Genomic DNA, 16,737 nt, shown 5'->3' with positions numbered 1-16,737 from the left:
TTAAGTAAAACGTCATATATTTGATTTTAAGTAACAGACGTATCTTTTTTTTTCAAACCCAACAGCTTTTAGTGGAAATCAACATTCTGAACGTTTCACAAGCATGCACATATCCAAAATAATCTTTTAGATTTTGCATTTGGAAATACAGGTTACAAAGTAGAAACGATAGCAAAGACAATATACAACAGGATTGAAAGACCATGCAAGTCCACAGCAACATGCTGTGATTAAAAAAAAACAAAGAAAAACAAAAACCAAACAAAAATAAAAACAGAGAACTGACATCAAGCAGTTTAAAGTCAGTGTAATCTGCAAATTAAGTGCAGAAAAAATTCTGTCTTCCACATTCAATTTAATTGACATTTTTGTTCATCTTATAAACAAATGGTCACATAAAGAAGTATCACATGGCAACAAATAAATAGCTACAGACCTTTTACTACAACTTACAGACAACAGTGATATAATGCTATTCTCACTATAAGCTTTAAGTACTTTAAGAACTTAAACCAATTTTTTTTTCCCGAGAGAGCTTTTAGAAAACCCAGAGTTATTAAAGGGATTTTTTTCCCCCGGACCAAAAACACTTGGAAAGTGAGTAAAAACCAAGCAGCAATACTTTCATTTCAAAGCCTTAAAACGCAGGAGTCGCCCGTCTGCCTCCAACACCTGTGATCCTCATCTCAAAATTAGACTCTACACCTTTACGCTTGAGGAGAAATGGTCGTCCGACCGTTCAGGTTTCATCACTCTTCGGGAATTTCTTAAAATCGAGTGTATTAGCTGCCTAACATGAGCTCAAAACCAGTGAACAAACGGGATTGTGGAGGAGATCAGACCAGTCTGAGGAGCTCTACGTCTCAACGGCAGAAGGAAATAGCCTGACTGGTTAATATCTGGGATGGAGACGCATTCCGACGCGCTCCGTCTATCGTTAAGAAGTCAGCGTTGCAGCACCGCAGGGCCGGGCGATATGGCCTCCTTAGTTTTTTTTAAAGCCACATTTTACTTTATATACATCCTTAAAATTGAATCTAATTGACTGTGGAGCAACTCTGGAGGTTTCCCCACCGATCCCGACTGAGGTTCTGAGGTTGCAGCAGTAAATCGCTCATATTCGGGGCCTTTTTGGCGTGTGGGGGGGTGTGACCAACAGGAAATACATTCGGAACGCCACTCTTTTCCATCGTGACAGTACAAGCTGCGCTAGTGTAAGCCCTTTCTAATTTTGCATCCCCTAAATTCTTGACTTACTAAAAGAAAACACGAGACAAGCCAGAATAGAGTTCACAAAGGAAAATAGAGAATTCATCTTTTCTTCGACATGAAAATAGATCTGGAGTTTACATCGGGAAGCAAAACAGTCAGCATTCACGCCAGGCAGAACAGTCCCTGTTTTAGACGCAAGGAAGTCACAAATAAAGTGCGAAGCTACCAGAGGACGAAACATTGCACGCACAGGAAAAAAAAAAAATCAATACGAAAAACAAAAACTTTCCCCAGTCCAAATCCTGACATGACGGATAGAAACCGGACCTGATCAAACTTCCTGTGAATGAGAACTCAGGGCGTCCATCATGGCGCGCATCAGACAGAACGCTTCAGAAGGCTGGAGTCTGGCTACGCATGGGCCGCCCAGAACTGCTGTTTCACCTACAAGACCGCGCTGATGGGGACCCACCCAACCGACTGGCAGTCTCTTTCCACGCCACAGTCGACACTTGAACGTAGTGAGATGCTACAGAAAGCAAAAAGGAATGAGCAACAGTCTGATTCCTCAAATGAGAGAGAGAGAGAGAGAGAGAGAGAGAGGGGGAGAGAGAGAGGGGGAGGGGGAGGGAGAGAGAGAGAGAGAGAGAGAGAGAGCCCACAAGCTCCAAAGCTCAGGTAGTTTGGCAAATAACTAGGACGCTGCCGCAGGAAATACATTCTCGAATCATTCACAAAAGTAGCAATATACAGAATGTAAGAGTCATCGAGTTAACTCTGACCTTGGAGGAACTCATACATGCATCTGTTTAGACTCTGTGATACCGTTATGTTACACAAATGAAACCTGCAGAGCTATAAAGGCCTTTGTTTAGTGGTTCTGACTGTTTAGTCATGCATCTTGCTTCAGCGTATACAATATGTACAGAGCGTTCATCGGGGTGACGGGGAAACTCAAACTTCACCAGTTGGGCTCCAACACAAAGCTCAACCAACATTTCTCTCACCCACTTAGAGGAAAAATCCAACTCGGCATGAATTAAACCCAGAAAGTTCAAAGTTGAATCGGGGGGACGTCTCCAATGAAGAACGTAAAAGGTTACATGAATGTGGGATTCGTGCGTTTCTACTGACAGACACGATGAAGAATTTAGTGTAGAGTTTCATTGATTGTCAAAGCACCACCGCAACGTTACAGCATAGAGCCAAATAAATAAAAGCATATTCCATTCTGCTTTCTTACATGTCGGCGCCACACAAAACTTGCAAATAAAAGATAAACGGCTGTAATACTGACTGGGAATTACTGACGGAGCGCCCACAACTTCTCTCAGCACTTTTAAATGGGCACTTTTTGAAATTCAAGCGGTGGATTTTTCCTTTAAGGGCTGTATTATTGTCTCATTTGCATAGGAATCACTGTTAAAGAAAAGCAAAACCTTGGACGAATTCAGAGCAGACTGGAGTAGTCGTAAACCAAAGGTGATTCCTTGTTTTTTTTTTGTTGGGAAGGACATCGGAAGGTTCAGAGAATCTTCCTGACAGCGCTTTGAGGTGACAGATGAAGAGCACGTCTGTACATGGACACTAGAACAGCGAAATATAACTTCAAGGTAGACTTCCACACACCTCTCAGGGAAACTCTGACAAAAGCCCAACACAGAATAAAATCAGTGTCAACGTCTGTAAAATTCACTGAATGATTGTTTACGCTGAACATTAAACGATTTTAAGGTTTAATACTGTGAAACTTGGTGCCCTCTGCAGCTTTGTTAGAGCTTCCCTGTGAAGGAGCAAAATCCTCCCCATAATCGCTCTTTCCAAACACGTCGCTTGATATTTTTTCCACCCTTTTCTCTCCTTCAGTTAAAAAAAAACCCAAAACCCTGGCTATAAACTGTACCGGTACAAAATACAGTACACTGATTTGTCAAACGTTACACAACATAAGCACAAATACCACCGATCCAACGCTAAGTTCCTTTCAAATGACAGAAAGTTTTACAAGTTACGAAAGTACGCCGTCACATTAGACACTTAAGTAGAGCCGGAGAATACTCATGTAAGGCAAAATCAGGTGAATTCACAGTGACGAGTGAAAATATCGACCGTTTTAGCTTTTTAAAAAACAAACAAACAAACAAACGGACAAAAACAGACGGCGTCCCTTGTGGTTCCGTCTGAGGAGATTTTGGCTTTTTGTTGGCAAAGTAAAATAATTTGGAGACATTTTCCTGCCTTCTATTTAGATAGAAATACCTGATCTTTTTCTCAGAAAAAAAAAGAAGTGTAAAACTTTTTTTTTTCTGAAGGTGTGATAAAATTCAAGATATTCTGATTTAAAATCTGGGCTAACCTCGTCTTATGCCAGAGATCGAAACATCGAACACCTAAAAGCAACTATGGGGAGTTTTTGCACAGTTGTTAACCAAGTTAACACGCACACACACTCACACACACGTCGTATATATAAATATGTTAATAAATAGACACAAAGTACATCAGTGCAATTTTACACTATACCTACAGAGAGCAATTTGGCATCAAATTATGAAATGGAATATAAAATCTTACTAGATAAATAAATAGAAGTACATAAAGCATCAAAACGTACAGTAGAAGATGAAAATAACATTTGGTTGCAAAAATAAAGCTTTGAGTGTGAAGTAGAAAGCCATTACGGCATGATGCAAAAACCGATTCATCTGACTGACGAGCGACACGGCTGCGCTCGCTTCTCCTTTTTCGGCTTGTTTTCGGGCGACGCAGCCGTTTTAACATGATACGGTTTATCCGAATGTCCTAGCAGCTTCCCGCCACGAGCGTCGCTTAATCAAACGAAAAAAAAAAAAAAAAAACTGTATGTGAGAAGAAAAGAAAACGTAAAATGTGCATTTTTTGTGGGGATATAAGTGGCATGTGATGGTACACTGTAAACACAGCAGGCTAGCAAAAAAGTGAGCGAGACTGAGGATCTCGGAGTGACGGCGAGGCCATTCCCTGGACGTCTTTTTTTCCCCCTGTGTTGGTGGCGCATCCTTTCAAAGGGCTTCACAGAGTCGAGGGCGAGGTCGGACAGCTGGAAAACCATGCAACGGGGGATTGGGTTCGTCCTGCCCTTTGTTCCTCTCCATTCCCAAGTCAGTGTATTTTTTTCCCTCTCTTTCTGATAGTGTTTGCTCAAGGGCAGCATTACAGCCTGTCCATCCTGAACGTGTCCTCTGTGGCGGGGTCTGCCAGCACCATGTCTGGGTCGTTGAGCATGTGCAGGCCGTCCAAGGTCAGCGGGTCGATCTTCAGCTCGTCCAGAGGAAACTGCGTGTCTGGATCAAAGCTGACGTCGCCGACGCCGGCCAATGAGTTGGTCAGCTCTTTGGAGAGGCTCGGCGGAGACTCCCCTGTGACTGAAATATGTGACATCGGAGAAAGAGAGAAGTGAGACACTCGCCGCCTGGGGAGACGGGGGCATCTCCAGCAGCTCAAAAACACACTCGGATGCTTCACCTTCACTGAGAGGAGGTAGTCAAACAATCGAAAAGAGGTATAAAACACGGTAACGCCGAAGAGTTTGCCTGTACAACTTGCATTCCAGTCGACAAATTACATTAAAACATTAAGTGATGCTGCAGCGTGTTCACGAACTGGCACCGTCGGACTGGTGGAACTGGTGAAGACGCACCTCGACACGTCTCAGTGAAGGTGTAGACGGTACGCTGGGTGAGTGATCCAAGATGGAGAGCACTCCTTTAAAAAAGGCTGCTAACGATAGCCTAACCCGCAGACTGTCGACTTATTAACGAGGGAATGAAAATAAAATTAATTTAATAATTAATGCCATAAGTGGGCTGACAGCACAGTTGGTCAGGAGTCTTACTCAACACACGCGTGTCCAACAAGATAAGTAACCTTGCGATTCTTGCTATATCTGCAGAATGTAAAACGTCACCAGGCTCTCCGCTTCAGAGCTGCAGGTGCTGCTACCTGTCAGTATGATGTTGGGGATGTTGCCGTGATTGCCGTAGCCGAGCTGCTGCGAGTCCTGCAGGCTGCTCCCGGTGAGGCCCATCATGGCTGCCTGTGTGTAATTAAGGGTGGAGCACTGATTGTACAGGCTGGTGGAGCTGATGGGGTTCTCTATCATATTGAACTGCTCCAGCTGAGAAAAACAAAAACAAAGCTCGGCGTGAAGTCGTGAGAGACGTACGTGTGTTATTTCTAACCTGCGGCCGTCCTCACACACCTGATGAGAAAGGGCATTGGTCTGCCTCAGAGCCAACTGCTGATCATAGAAGGAGTCCCCAAATATACTGCCCACCACAGGAATGTGCTGTGGGAGGAGGAGGAGAAGTCAGATACAAGGTTCAGAGCCAGTTCCGTGAGGTAGGAGAAACGCTAGCACGCGATTTGATGTTCGGCTCATTAAGCAGATAATTTGGGTAAACGGGTAAATGAAGAAACAGTCACACTGCGGTGAGAGACCGAAGCGAATGGGAGTCATGACTGGGCTGTGGCGGTGATGTACACTATAATGCCCTGGTGGACACTCGCAAAGGTCCGTGTCAGGGGTGGACAACCCGGTCCTGCGAAGGCCATGACCCAGCTGGGTTTTCTGAACTACCAGGGACACAAACACTCACTGGAATGGTTAGTGGGTGACTACCCGGTAGAAAGGAAAACCCGGGCCGGATCATGGCCGTTGTAGGACTGGGTTGCCCATCCCTGATCTTTGCTAACAGGACCAAATATCTGTAAATCAAGACTTGGAAGATGTGTACATGTCATTATTTACCTCCTCTCACAACAGTTCAGTGATCAACTGGACGATTGAACGTGAACCCTTTATACCGTTACATACTGCACATCTCAACAGAGGTGAATGAAAACCAGCCTGGATCATCTTTACTCCTTTAGGAATCCCATGTTATTGTATATAATTAATAAATGTTAATTAGTTAAAGAGTACTGGTCCAGGGCTCCCTCAGCAGACTATTGTGGGGTCATGCATACAGTGAACAGTGACGGTGCTGATGAAAGAATGCAGCTGTTGACAATATAGCTGCTTTCCCAACAAGTGCTACACTTCAGTTACCTCTGAGTTTAAACTCATCCATACTGACGTATGCTTTTCTCGCCTTCTTGTTTCCGCTGATTGCTCAAATGTTAGCGCCGCTAACTAACGCTGACAACAGAATGCTTTAATAACGGCGACGAAGGACACCTTTACAAACACACCGAGCCGAACTGAACTGTACCACTTGGTGGAAAGGCAGCTTTTAAGCAGATAGATGCTGAAAACAGAGACTGAAAAGCAATCCAACTCATCTACGACTCGCTTTCCCCCAGGTGCTAAGCCCTGGGGCCCCAAACAGCAGCTAGCTTGGTGGGTGGGGCCTTACTTGAGGCGAGCTGCCGGGGGAGAAGCCTTGATTGGAGACTGGGGAGGTTGGAGACTGAGTGGCTGGTGAGCCAGTCTGATTGCGGTACTGTTGGAGGGAAGAATGTTAGCTAGCACTAAGCTTCATGCTCATCACACACAAACCCTTAATGCTGGGATGCCAGCGTAAAGAACTGTCCACTGTGTTCGGGGTGTGGGTGAAAAATATTACTCATTGGAAAAAAATATCTATTGCTCAATAAACACAAAATCTGTCAAAGCATCTTAATAAACCGTGTGAATTAAACTTCAGGCTCTTACCGAGTTGACGCTGATGCTGGCAGTGGTCTGGCTCTGGCTGTCCGGGGAGGGGCTGCTGCCCGGGGCTGTGCCGGGCGAGCCGAGAGTTGGTAGGGTGATGAGCTGGATGCCCTGTGACAGAGCCTGCTGCTGCTTCTGCAGCTCGCTGAGCAGCTGAGCCTGAGCCTGAGCTGTCAGCTGGTTGAACAACGGGTACTGAGCCAGCTGCTGCTCCAGCGTCAGCGACTCCACGGGCATGACCTGAGGGGAGAAATACGGCGGTACCAATAACATAAATCCTGTTTGCAGGCCTTATTTGCCACATAATCCACAACTTCTGAGCAGAACATTGATCATTCCACTCACAGAACATTGAAATGAAGCGCAGATGAGCCTCACCTGTGTGATGTTAATGGGTGAGGAGAGGGTGGGTGAAAGCTGCTGGGGGGACTGTTGAAGAGTCAGGTCAGAGGTGAGGGTGAGGGGGACCACGGGTGGTTGCCGCCGCTGTGCTGTTGCTGTCATGGTGGTTTGAGAGGAAGTGGGAATCCCTACAAAATAAAAGTCGTAATATTATTTAACATCCTCGCATGAAGTGCATGTTTTTAAAAAATATATATTTTTCTCTCCGTTATTACCATGGCTGGCCACACTGATGCCCAGGTGGGTGAGGTTGGTAGTCAGACTGCCTGTGCTGTTAGAGGAGCTGAGGGAGGGGAAGGTGACGGTGTCCTCGGGGTCCAGTGGGGTGGACAGTGGAGGAGGGAACTGGATGTTGGTCAGGTCGGGGAGCGAACCGCCGGTGTTGTGCGCGGCTGGAAGCACGGAGGGGTTTAACTCCTGGTCTGGTGATGGAAAAATACTAAAAAACAAAAACAAGCTCGTAAAGCTCTCCTCGTTGTCTTACTTGAAAGTTCGTGGCAATATTTGTGGCAGTGTGTGAGTTTTCGGCTGATTTTACTCCACAATGCTGTGGAGGAATATAAAACTACATTTGTCGTTAGCTACTTTGGTGGCTCGACATCCTTCCACCAGGCATTTCCAGACTGCACTAATTTTTCTGAAAGATCAAAAAGGCGTTGCTCTCCACCAGAGCAGAGTGAGAATCTGTGTGATCTGACAGGAAAGCGAGCACCAAGGATCTGCATTGTTATCAATGTGCTGCTTGTTACAACGATATCTTACTTGATTCCCGGGACCTCACATGTGTTGGATGTCGATGAATCATCCTACAATGAAAACGTATTCATGAACTGCAGCTCCGAAGCTGTTTACATGTATTCTGAATGCAAAGCTGTACCATAGGCACCTTTTTGTCATCCCACGACTGCTCCTGCGAATCTTTGTCTGCGTTTGATTCCGATTTTTCGGTTCCAGGCACTGTTAGCAGCAGTGCTGATTAGTGAAACAGCAAGACACAGTAGCTCACTAAAATACATACCAATCCAAATCAGTGGAAGAAATGAGTCATCAATATCCAAGCCAGTCAAGAGGAACACAGAGCGGTGCACTACTTTTCTGAGGGTCTATAAATAGCCCAGTAACCCGCAGACAGAGCGCGATATCAGTAATGAATCCTCAACTGCCTCCTGGGTTTTGGTTCAATCAGAATGTCACACATAAAACGATCCTGTAAACTGTGCACCCTGTTCTCTAACTCAGCTCCTCTCTGCTCAGGGATGAAACTTTTCCACAGCCGGGCGCCCTGAAGCAAAGATCGCTTATTACGGGATACATCGGAATTTTCAGTCCGGCAGGATTCGCTACTTTCTCATTTTCCCATTAGTGAGAGAATGAAACAAAGAGTTTACCTCGTTTGGGCTGCAGCTCCTGCGACCCCCCAGCAAACACTTCCTGGGGCTTTGGATTCATGGCACTCTGATGTAAAGCTGAGTCTGAGTTTGTCCTGTCCACATTAGAGATCAAATATCAGTCAAAACAAATACCAACATCATCGTTGCAGTGTTGGATGAGTACCACTTGTCTGGTGTTGCGTCATACTTGTGAATGTGGTGAAGGAATCTTACCTCCTCCAGCTAGTGTCAGGTGGTGGGGAGAGGTAAACTGAGCTGTAAGGACAGCTGTCAATGTGAATTTAGTTAAGCATAATAAAAAAGAGGAGAGAGACTAACAAAAAAAGCCGTGGTTATGGTTCCTGGTTCAATTCTGGGGAGAACATAAGAAATATAGAACCATAACCCCGACTGCATAGTTTGTTCATGTACGGTATATCTATGTTAATTCTATTCATTCAGATTTTTTCCACTACGTGCACTCTGATGAGGAAAAAATAATTACAAAAAAGGATATCTGGCGTCCATGTTTGTCGACTGACAATGGTCGTCTATGAGGAGAGCTGATGCGATTCCGGTCGCGATACACTCGCTCCACCAGCCCGTGGTGCCTAGTTGTCCGACTTGTATCCAGCACCGAGTTCTAAGGTTAATACAGCAGACGCAGTGAGTGACAGCAGGACGGTAAAGTCTCACGACAAAAAGGCAGCGGTTATAATAATGTTTTAGGATTAATGGTGCAAATGTGTTCAATTTAAAATGAGTCAAGCCATGAACCCCCATACTGATGCTTGAGTTGGCAAATGTATTTTAAGATGGAAAGCCATGACAAGCAATGATATAATTCAAAGTATTCCGAATCGTTACACTGCAGTGTAGAAAAGTTTTGCCTCGAATGGTTATGGTTGCTATTTGCTCCTGAGCTATTAAAACATGGCTGGAAAATACATTTTGCCTTTGACAGAGTGTTGTTTCCCTTTTGCCTTTTCCTGCAGACTATAGCTCAAACACAGCCTGACGGCATCGAATTTTCCAACCCCTCTGAAACAGCAACACTTGAAATCGTTAAATGACCAACAAAAGCTAAGAAAATTACACCTATTGTCGAGAACAAACCATTGATTTACCAGCCGAAAGAGGCTATGGGCTCACCTGAAAAGGCAGGTCAATGTTGCCATTTCCAATCTGATTGACATTGGGCAGTGAGCCTCCATAGTACTGTCCACGATTCTGCCCTAGTTGCAAATACTGGGTCTTCTGTAACTGCAGCTGTTCAAGGTAAAATTGGATGAAAGCATGAGTGAATGATCTGATCCACAAAAAAAAGTGATGCTCAAGAGTGAGTGACGCCTGCCGCTCCATGAAGAGGACGTGAGATGGGTGGACAGATGACAGACAACGAGACAGGCAAATTGGCTTCTGGCAAACAATTAAAAGGCAAACAACATCTTCAGGATGGAGGAGACAGAAGGAAAAAAAAAAGTCAGCTGACGTGAATGATTTCTGACCGCGGCTGTTGTGAACTCCATCCTATTTTCCGCAGCGTGCCAACGTTTTTACAGGGAATAAACTGTGGGAGGACTGACAACATTCCAGAGAAATGCAATGGGTTGATATGCAGGTGAAAATTAAAAAAAAAAGACCTAGCATGAGCCAAAAACTGGCCACATCAGTAAAGAACGACTGTCAGCGTATCACAGGGCGTGCGGTCATCCTTTCCAGCAGTGGGAGCCCAAAATGAAGCCAAAAGGTCTCCCAAAAATGTAATGTTTCATCAGTCGATCAAAAATCTAATCCGCCTAAACATTTAAGTGGCAACAGATTGATAAATGATGACTTTTCTGGTTTTAATGACTACCAGTCAAGGTTTTCTTTGGTTAATCCTTACAGTAGTGTAGAGTAAAAAAGCTGTCAAAAACACAAAAAATGCTATATTTCCCTGCAAAGTCTGAGAAATTATCGTAAATATGGCACCAACATCCTTGTTTTAACTATATACCCCAATATTAATATTAGAGAAGGAATTCTGATTCTCGGTATTTTAATCCAGTAATCAACTTTTTTTTGTTTTTTTTTAAACATGCATTGCTGCCAATTATTTGTAATAATAATCAGCAGAAGGGGGAATTACTGCGCTTCCGAGCAGGAGTTACCAACCAGGGCAACACGGGGAGGGGGAACAGCTGGAGGAGCCGCTCTCATCCGGAGCCCTGTTAATAATTCCAGATCGTTTCTCACTTTTACCACCTTTATTTCTTCGCTTCTGGCCTCTATTATTCAAACACAACATTAGGGGGAGAAAAAGACTTGAGCTTGAACAGATGTGCACGCTGATGTGCTGGTCCAGGGGTAGCAGGTGCATCGCTCACAGCTGCAGCCACCTGAGATGATGCGTTAGCTTAGTGCAGCTATGGGCGCCCGCTTTTGTTTACATGCTGAGTAAAACGCGTAATTTGGGGCTGAGGGGGCGTTAAAGAGATGTGGTCAAGGACGTCAACATTAACTTACGCTGGCATGCCGAGGTTCGGATTTGACGTTATAGCCGTAGCGTTCATTAGCTTCCAAACAACGTAGCAACCAAATGAAATTAGCCGGGGAATGCGGGTCTTACCCGGGCAGCCCTTGTGACGTTCAGGTCCTTCATCACTTCTTCGAACGCAGCAGTCTCCTCTGCTTGTTTCTGGTTATGCAGTGCGATTTTTTCGCTAAATTTGCGAGGATTGTTAGAGGACGCCATCTTTCCCCGTCTTCTCAATGGAATGTTACGTTGCACGTGACGCAGGGGCCTCCTGGTGTCGTCATCACGCACGGACGACGTCGCCAAAATAAGACGAATGGTCTAACACGTTTAACCCAAATATGTATTTCATTTCTTTTAAAATGTAGAATTTGGAACTAATGAATTCATAAACAAAACAAATTCAATTAAACCTAAATTTAGAAGGGACCTTTTAAAAAACAATACATCTTAGATTGTGGAAATACATCTTACAATAATAATAATTTTTTAAAAAAACACCCCATGGAAGGTATTTGTGTTTAATAAAGAACATACATGAGACACACAAACATCTACATTCTTCTTGGACTAAAAGCGGCTTATATTGCACTTGAACATGATAGCGTGTGCTTTTCAATGGGCAAATAGCATGTGTACACACTAAGGCAAACAGGAGACAGTTTTAAAACAGGAAGAATTTAAAAATAATTCTTCCTTAAACACGATAATCGCTCCTCTCCCTCCAGCAGCAGAATTAGAGGTCTGTCAAATGTGCAGCATTGCAGTCGAAGACAAGCTATTGAACAGCAGCTTGTTTTAGGAGACTATTAAGAATTCAGAATATACATAAAGTATAAGAATTAAAAGAATTAGACGTAATGCAGCACACTTAAGATTTTAGTGAACGCACATTTAACACTTATGCAGCTGCCGGAACAGACCCATGCTATTTGTAAATGATAGTGCAATAATTACTGTGCATTGATGAGGTTTGTTGATAGAGTTGCAATAAAATATTAATACTTTCATATTTATCTGTGATTAAAAACATTTATATTACAGAATCTTAAAACTCACATTACAATCACAATGTCTGACATTAAGGTGTATCCAATATTGGAAACATAGAATCAAATAAACAAATCTTTAAGAATGTGCCGTGTTAAAATGAAGCCCTTAATGGAATTATAATTAGCCTTCCTTAAAGAGAAAGCTCTGTAAATAAAGTTGGTATCCAAGACACAAATTAAAATTCAGTCTATAAAAGGTGAAAATTCCAGTAAACCTGTGAAAACCAACACATTAACATAATGCCTCAGCACCAAAATCTCCTGACATTAAGAGACGAAGGAAAAAGAATCCCAAATTTAAAATGTGCTTGATAAAACCAGATTTGTCCTTCAATCAAAGCTTACAGTGTTCGGCTCCCCAACTTCGCGCTGGCATGACAAAAAACACAGCAGGTAGAAAAAGAGAACCACTCAGAGGTCCGGTGGTTAGCGCTGTGCGGCGTTCTGTGGGAGGATGATTGGCGTACAGGCGATGCCGGCGAAGGACTCGGGAAAGTGCAAATCCCTCTCCCACTCATCCGTCTCCGTGTTGTACACCTGCACGATGCTCGTGACATTATTCAGGTGCCAGTTGTAGCCTCCCACGATGTAAATCTTCCGCTCCAGTAAGCAGCAGCCGGCCTCAGACTGCCCCGCTCTCATAGGACTGACGGTGGTCCACTGGTCCCGCTCCGGGACGTAATATTCGACTGCGAGTACATCAAAGCAACGGTCCACGTGGTCCATGCGGCCCCCTAAGGCGTACACCCGCTCCCCTGTGTGGATCATGGCGTGCAGCACTCTGGGTTCATTCATGGGCGCTCTGAATTCCCACTGGTCCGACACGGGGTCGTAGCAGTGCAGAGTTTTCTTGTCGTCCAGGGAGACGCCGTAGCCCCCGGAGACGTACAGCTTTTCTCCACAGGGGGTCCCCGCGTGACCCCAAACCCTGCGTTTTAAGGGCTCCACAAATGTCCATTCGTTCTTCTTCGGGCAGTAGCGCTCCACAGACGACAGGCTGCCGGATCTGTTCCGCCCCCCCGTGGCATACAGCTGACCACGGAGCATGTGGAGCTGAAACTGGATTCGCGCCTCCTGCATGGGCTGAATGCGCAGCCACTGGTTCAGATGCGGGTCGTAACGGTAACAGCTGTCTACGGCGCCCTCGCCGCTGCGGTACTGCAAATGTTGTCCCCCGACCACGTACACAAAGTTGTCAAGCGCGGCCACGCAGGCGTGGCTGCACCCCACCTCCATCTCCGTCACCTCTTTGAACTGGCGGGAAGTGATGTCAGGGAGGTGGTACACCTTGGTGCTCACTGTGCGGTCGTTATCGGTGTACGGCGTGCCGCCAAATGTGATGAGGGACACCACGTCAGAGCGTATGAGCGTGCGCGGGGACTGCATGTCATGCTGTCGGAAGGGAAGAATGTGATAGTTGAAGGCTTCGAGGAGATACTGGCGACAAAGCACATCCTCCACCATGATGTCCACTGTCTGGACACTGTCGACCAACTCAGAGGAGCGCATGAGCGGGAAGCGCACGTGACACAGAACGCTGCTGGCTCTGGCCCGGCGCGACTCGTCGTGCTGGAGCCACCTGATCGCGGCGTGGAAGAGTTCGATTTCGCTGCAGTTCTTCAGTTTGTTGCTCTCCAAGAAGAACACAAGACGCTCCATGGGAATGTGCAGGAAGTCCTCCTCCTCCGCTATCTGGAGGAAGTGGCGGAAGGTGAAGGCGTCCACTGACTCTTTGAGGGAAGACAGACTGAAGGTGGTGGCCATCTGACCGATGTTTAGGCAGGTCTCCACGCTCATTGCCGACTTGAGGAACTCCTCACAGAGCTCCACGACTGGGACCATCTGGAGAAATACGGCCGCCCCGAGGACGTCCTGAATACAGTCCAGGTCTAGCGTGACCTCTGAGCTGTAGGCAAAGTCGATAATGTGTTTGAGTCCACGGGCAGACAACCCTTTCAGCTCAATGGTGTCTTGCTGCGACTCCCTCATCCCTCCGGTAAACATCGCTCTGTAACACAGGATGATTAGAAACATTATCTCTTAAAAAACGCCAGGGGTCCGTTTAACCCATTTTCAGAGGTTAAAATGTTGCATTTTCAACAGTCCCTTCCCAAACCTGCTTTCCATGCTGAAGCTATAAACTCAACTTAAGGTGTAAAAGGGTAACAGGAAGTGTCAGTCTAACCTGAAGTAATCGCTACAGGCGGCCAGCACGGCTCTATGGACTTGGAAACGCTCCTCGTTGATTGCCAGCACAACGTCGAGCAGTTGGCCCTGAGCTCGCAAGACAGACAAGCCCTGAAGGAGGGTGGCGCTGTGGCTGGGGGCTGAAAATGTACAGCGCAGGGTGCTATTCTTGTTAGCCATACTGGAAAGAAAGAGACCCAGTGTTGATCCAGTTCTTTGATATAGCTGTACTGCCAGGGGCTGTAATATTCCAGCCAAGCAAACTGAAGCCCAGGAGTATTAAAATGTGGTCTAATGTATTTTGCTAATGCAAGACACTCTCAGCGGTCCTGCGATGGAAATTTGATCAAATCATCTACAATCAGAAGGTAAAACAGAATCTGTAGCGTGTAGAGTGAGCGTGCATCTGCACACCAAGGAGAAACATTAATGACAACAAATGACGTCACTCCGTTTACCCTTGTCAGTGCTGCACATATTTGGAAATAAAATTGAGGATAGAATAACATAAACTGTATATTACAGTTGGTCTGATGATCTAACATGCAGATAAATGGGGCAATGACATTTTAAAAAAAAACTTAATCTGCTTAAGGCCTGTTGTTATGATATAAAATGGTAGAAAGACTAAGACAGAACTTAATTAGAGCAAGCCAGTTTGACGCAAAATATTCAGCAAAAAAAAGCAAAACACAACATTGTAAAATAACGGAGAAATTTCTCTTAATGCATAATATTGGAACGTTCATGGAAGGAAAACACTTGGGCTGGGGTTTTATTTACCTGCCACAGCTGTGTTGTGCATCTATCTGGCGTCCAGCATGTTGTGACACCTGTGATTGTTCCCACTACACTATTTTAGTGGCAAATCAGCTTTTATTTGTATCCTTTAGGTTAAACTATAACATCAGATGCGCACAAACTGAACCATTAGCTTCAGTCTCGAGGTTTATCCAGGTCGGAACGCATTTTGAGATTTACTAAAAACATTAAGGAGTGTTACGACGGGCAAACAGACGTTCAGCTGAAATCTAGTTAATAATTTCCTTAAAACTCGACTCCGGTTTACTTTCGTGGTTCTTTAACGCGCAGCCGAGGTTGATGGACGCTAATGGTGCGTTTACGGTCCGCGTTATTGCGTCGACAGTGTAACATACAGCATGACTTTAAAGCGAAACGTTGTAATAGCACAAGACAGATCTGCTGTGAAAAGAACACAACTTATTCCACGAACATTCTTTAGTTCTTGCAGGACCGCTGCTACACCCTTCCATTGTCACGCTGCTGCCCCTAACGCCGGTGTTCGCCCGGAGGCCCAGCACGGCTCCCCGCTCTTTCCTCAAGCCCAGCACCGGCCTCGTTACACCCCGTAAGGGCGAACCGAGCCTGCAGGGGTGAGACCCGAAGTTTCATACACGGTCACACCACATCCTCAGCCGGCGTTACTCACCTGTTCCGTGGCTGATCCGAAGCGAAATCCACACCATCTGACTCCGCCATCTTCTAACACAGGGCAATACGCATATGACATTTTCATCAGTGTTACAGGGGGATCAAAAACCCGATCATTGTCTGTAGTGTATGTTACGATTCTATGATTTAGACTGGTGCGGAAGACAGCCGAGGGACCGAAGAACCTGCTGGGGGCTCGTACCTCTCCCCCGCCCGAATCAATGATGTACCGGCGACACCTGCATGTTTTGACCACCCGAGGGCGCAGCTGAGGCATTTCTACAGAGCCACATAAATACCTCTTCCTCTTCCTCTCTTTCTTCTTAGAAGAGTAAGCCGGAACCACCTTTAAAGATGAAACGGCGTGTGCATGTCAGAGGGAGAGTAATTGTATATTCGAAAATGCAAGTGATTTGTTATGAAAGTGTATAAATGAGATCTGGGAAGTAAATAAGGATGTAAAAAGAGGAAGCCCACGTTAAAGGCATCTGCAAGTAGAACACAGATTTGATGTGAAGGCATCCCATTAGTCAAACAGCTTAAAAACCTTGGCAATATTTTTTTTCTTACATTAAACACAGATGGACATGGCTGGACATGCCCATTTTTCTGCAGAGCTAAGATGCAGACACCTTGTTTTAAATCCCCTCATAAATTATACTATTCACTTTATATTCCCTTCAGATTAGGTGACATGAAGCACTGAGCAAATGTCAGTGATACACAAGCTTACAACTTCAGAGGATATTTTATTGTAATACATGAAATCAATTACAGTGTGTAATGGGGAAATGCGTTACAGACTGATATAACAGTAATCAGAGTTTAAGGATAAATACTTGTTGAACT

General features: G+C 45.1%; 2 protein-coding genes across 7 annotated transcripts; both read right to left on the bottom strand.

Annotated features, from left to right (window-relative positions):
* On the bottom strand, positions 1 to 11,458 carry crtc1b (CREB regulated transcription coactivator 1b). 4 transcript variants are annotated; one of them, XM_057037935.1, is made up of 14 exons: positions 11,291 to 11,458; positions 9,832 to 9,948; positions 9,197 to 9,322; positions 8,914 to 8,975; positions 8,698 to 8,792; positions 8,196 to 8,281; positions 8,072 to 8,115; positions 7,525 to 7,748; positions 7,286 to 7,437; positions 6,908 to 7,147; positions 6,609 to 6,695; positions 5,453 to 5,539; positions 5,194 to 5,368; positions 1 to 4,616 (listed from the first exon to the last, which is right to left on the bottom strand). In XM_057037935.1, exons 1-14 carry the CDS (start codon positions 11,414 to 11,416, stop codon positions 4,405 to 4,407), a joined length of 1,833 nt encoding a protein of 610 aa, XP_056893915.1. In that variant the 5' UTR covers positions 11,417 to 11,458; the 3' UTR covers positions 1 to 4,404. The 4 variants fall into 4 exon arrangements, with proteins under 4 accessions (XP_056893915.1, XP_056893916.1, XP_056893917.1 ...); XM_057037936.1 differs by having other exon boundaries at positions 8,196 to 8,266; XM_057037937.1 differs by lacking the exon at positions 6,609 to 6,695.
* Positions 11,459 to 11,702: 244 nt separating this feature from the next.
* On the bottom strand, positions 11,703 to 16,144 carry klhl26 (kelch-like family member 26). 3 transcript variants are annotated; one of them, XM_057037940.1, is made up of 4 exons: positions 15,887 to 16,141; positions 15,671 to 15,822; positions 14,435 to 14,617; positions 11,703 to 14,257 (listed from the first exon to the last, which is right to left on the bottom strand). In XM_057037940.1, the coding sequence occupies exons 3-4, from the start codon at positions 14,614 to 14,616 to the stop codon at positions 12,676 to 12,678; spliced, it is 1,764 nt and encodes a 587-aa protein (XP_056893920.1). In that variant the 5' UTR covers position 14,617; positions 15,671 to 15,822; positions 15,887 to 16,141; the 3' UTR covers positions 11,703 to 12,675. The 3 variants fall into 3 exon arrangements, with proteins under 3 accessions (XP_056893920.1, XP_056893919.1, XP_056893921.1); XM_057037939.1 differs by lacking the exon at positions 15,671 to 15,822; XM_057037941.1 differs by lacking the exons at positions 14,435 to 14,617; positions 15,671 to 15,822 and having other exon boundaries at positions 15,887 to 16,144.
* Between the last annotated feature and the right edge of the window lie 593 nt (positions 16,145 to 16,737).

Source organism: Takifugu flavidus, chromosome 7, assembly GCF_003711565.1.
Source record: "Takifugu flavidus isolate HTHZ2018 chromosome 7, ASM371156v2, whole genome shotgun sequence".
Lineage (NCBI taxonomy): Eukaryota > Metazoa > Chordata > Actinopteri > Tetraodontiformes > Tetraodontidae > Takifugu > Takifugu flavidus.
Note: the sequence above shows the minus strand (reverse complement) of the source record. Positions and strands in the feature narration are given on the sequence as shown.

Bases quoted from the DNA above. Each gene is read 5' to 3' on its own strand.
- crtc1b (XM_057037935.1), bottom strand. From the start codon at position 11,416: ATGGCGTCCTCTAACAATCCTCGCAAATTTAGCGAAAAAATCGCACTG. The intron at 9,949-11,290 runs GTAAGACCCGCA...TACCTTGAACAG, and splicing joins ACGTCACAAGGGCTGCCCGG to CTGCAGTTACAGAAGACCCA. The intron at 7,148-7,285 runs GTGAGGCTCATC...TTCTCCCCTCAG, and splicing joins CACCCATTAACATCACACAG to GTCATGCCCGTGGAGTCGCT.
- klhl26 (XM_057037939.1), bottom strand. From the start codon at position 15,936: ATGGCGGAGTCAGATGGTGTGGATTTCGCTTCGGATCAGCCACGGAAC. The intron at 14,618-15,886 runs GTGAGTAACGCC...CTTTCTTTCCAG, and splicing joins TCGGATCAGCCACGGAACAG to TATGGCTAACAAGAATAGCA. The intron at 14,258-14,434 runs GTTAGACTGACA...CCTGTGTTACAG, and splicing joins GCCTGTAGCGATTACTTCAG to AGCGATGTTTACCGGAGGGA.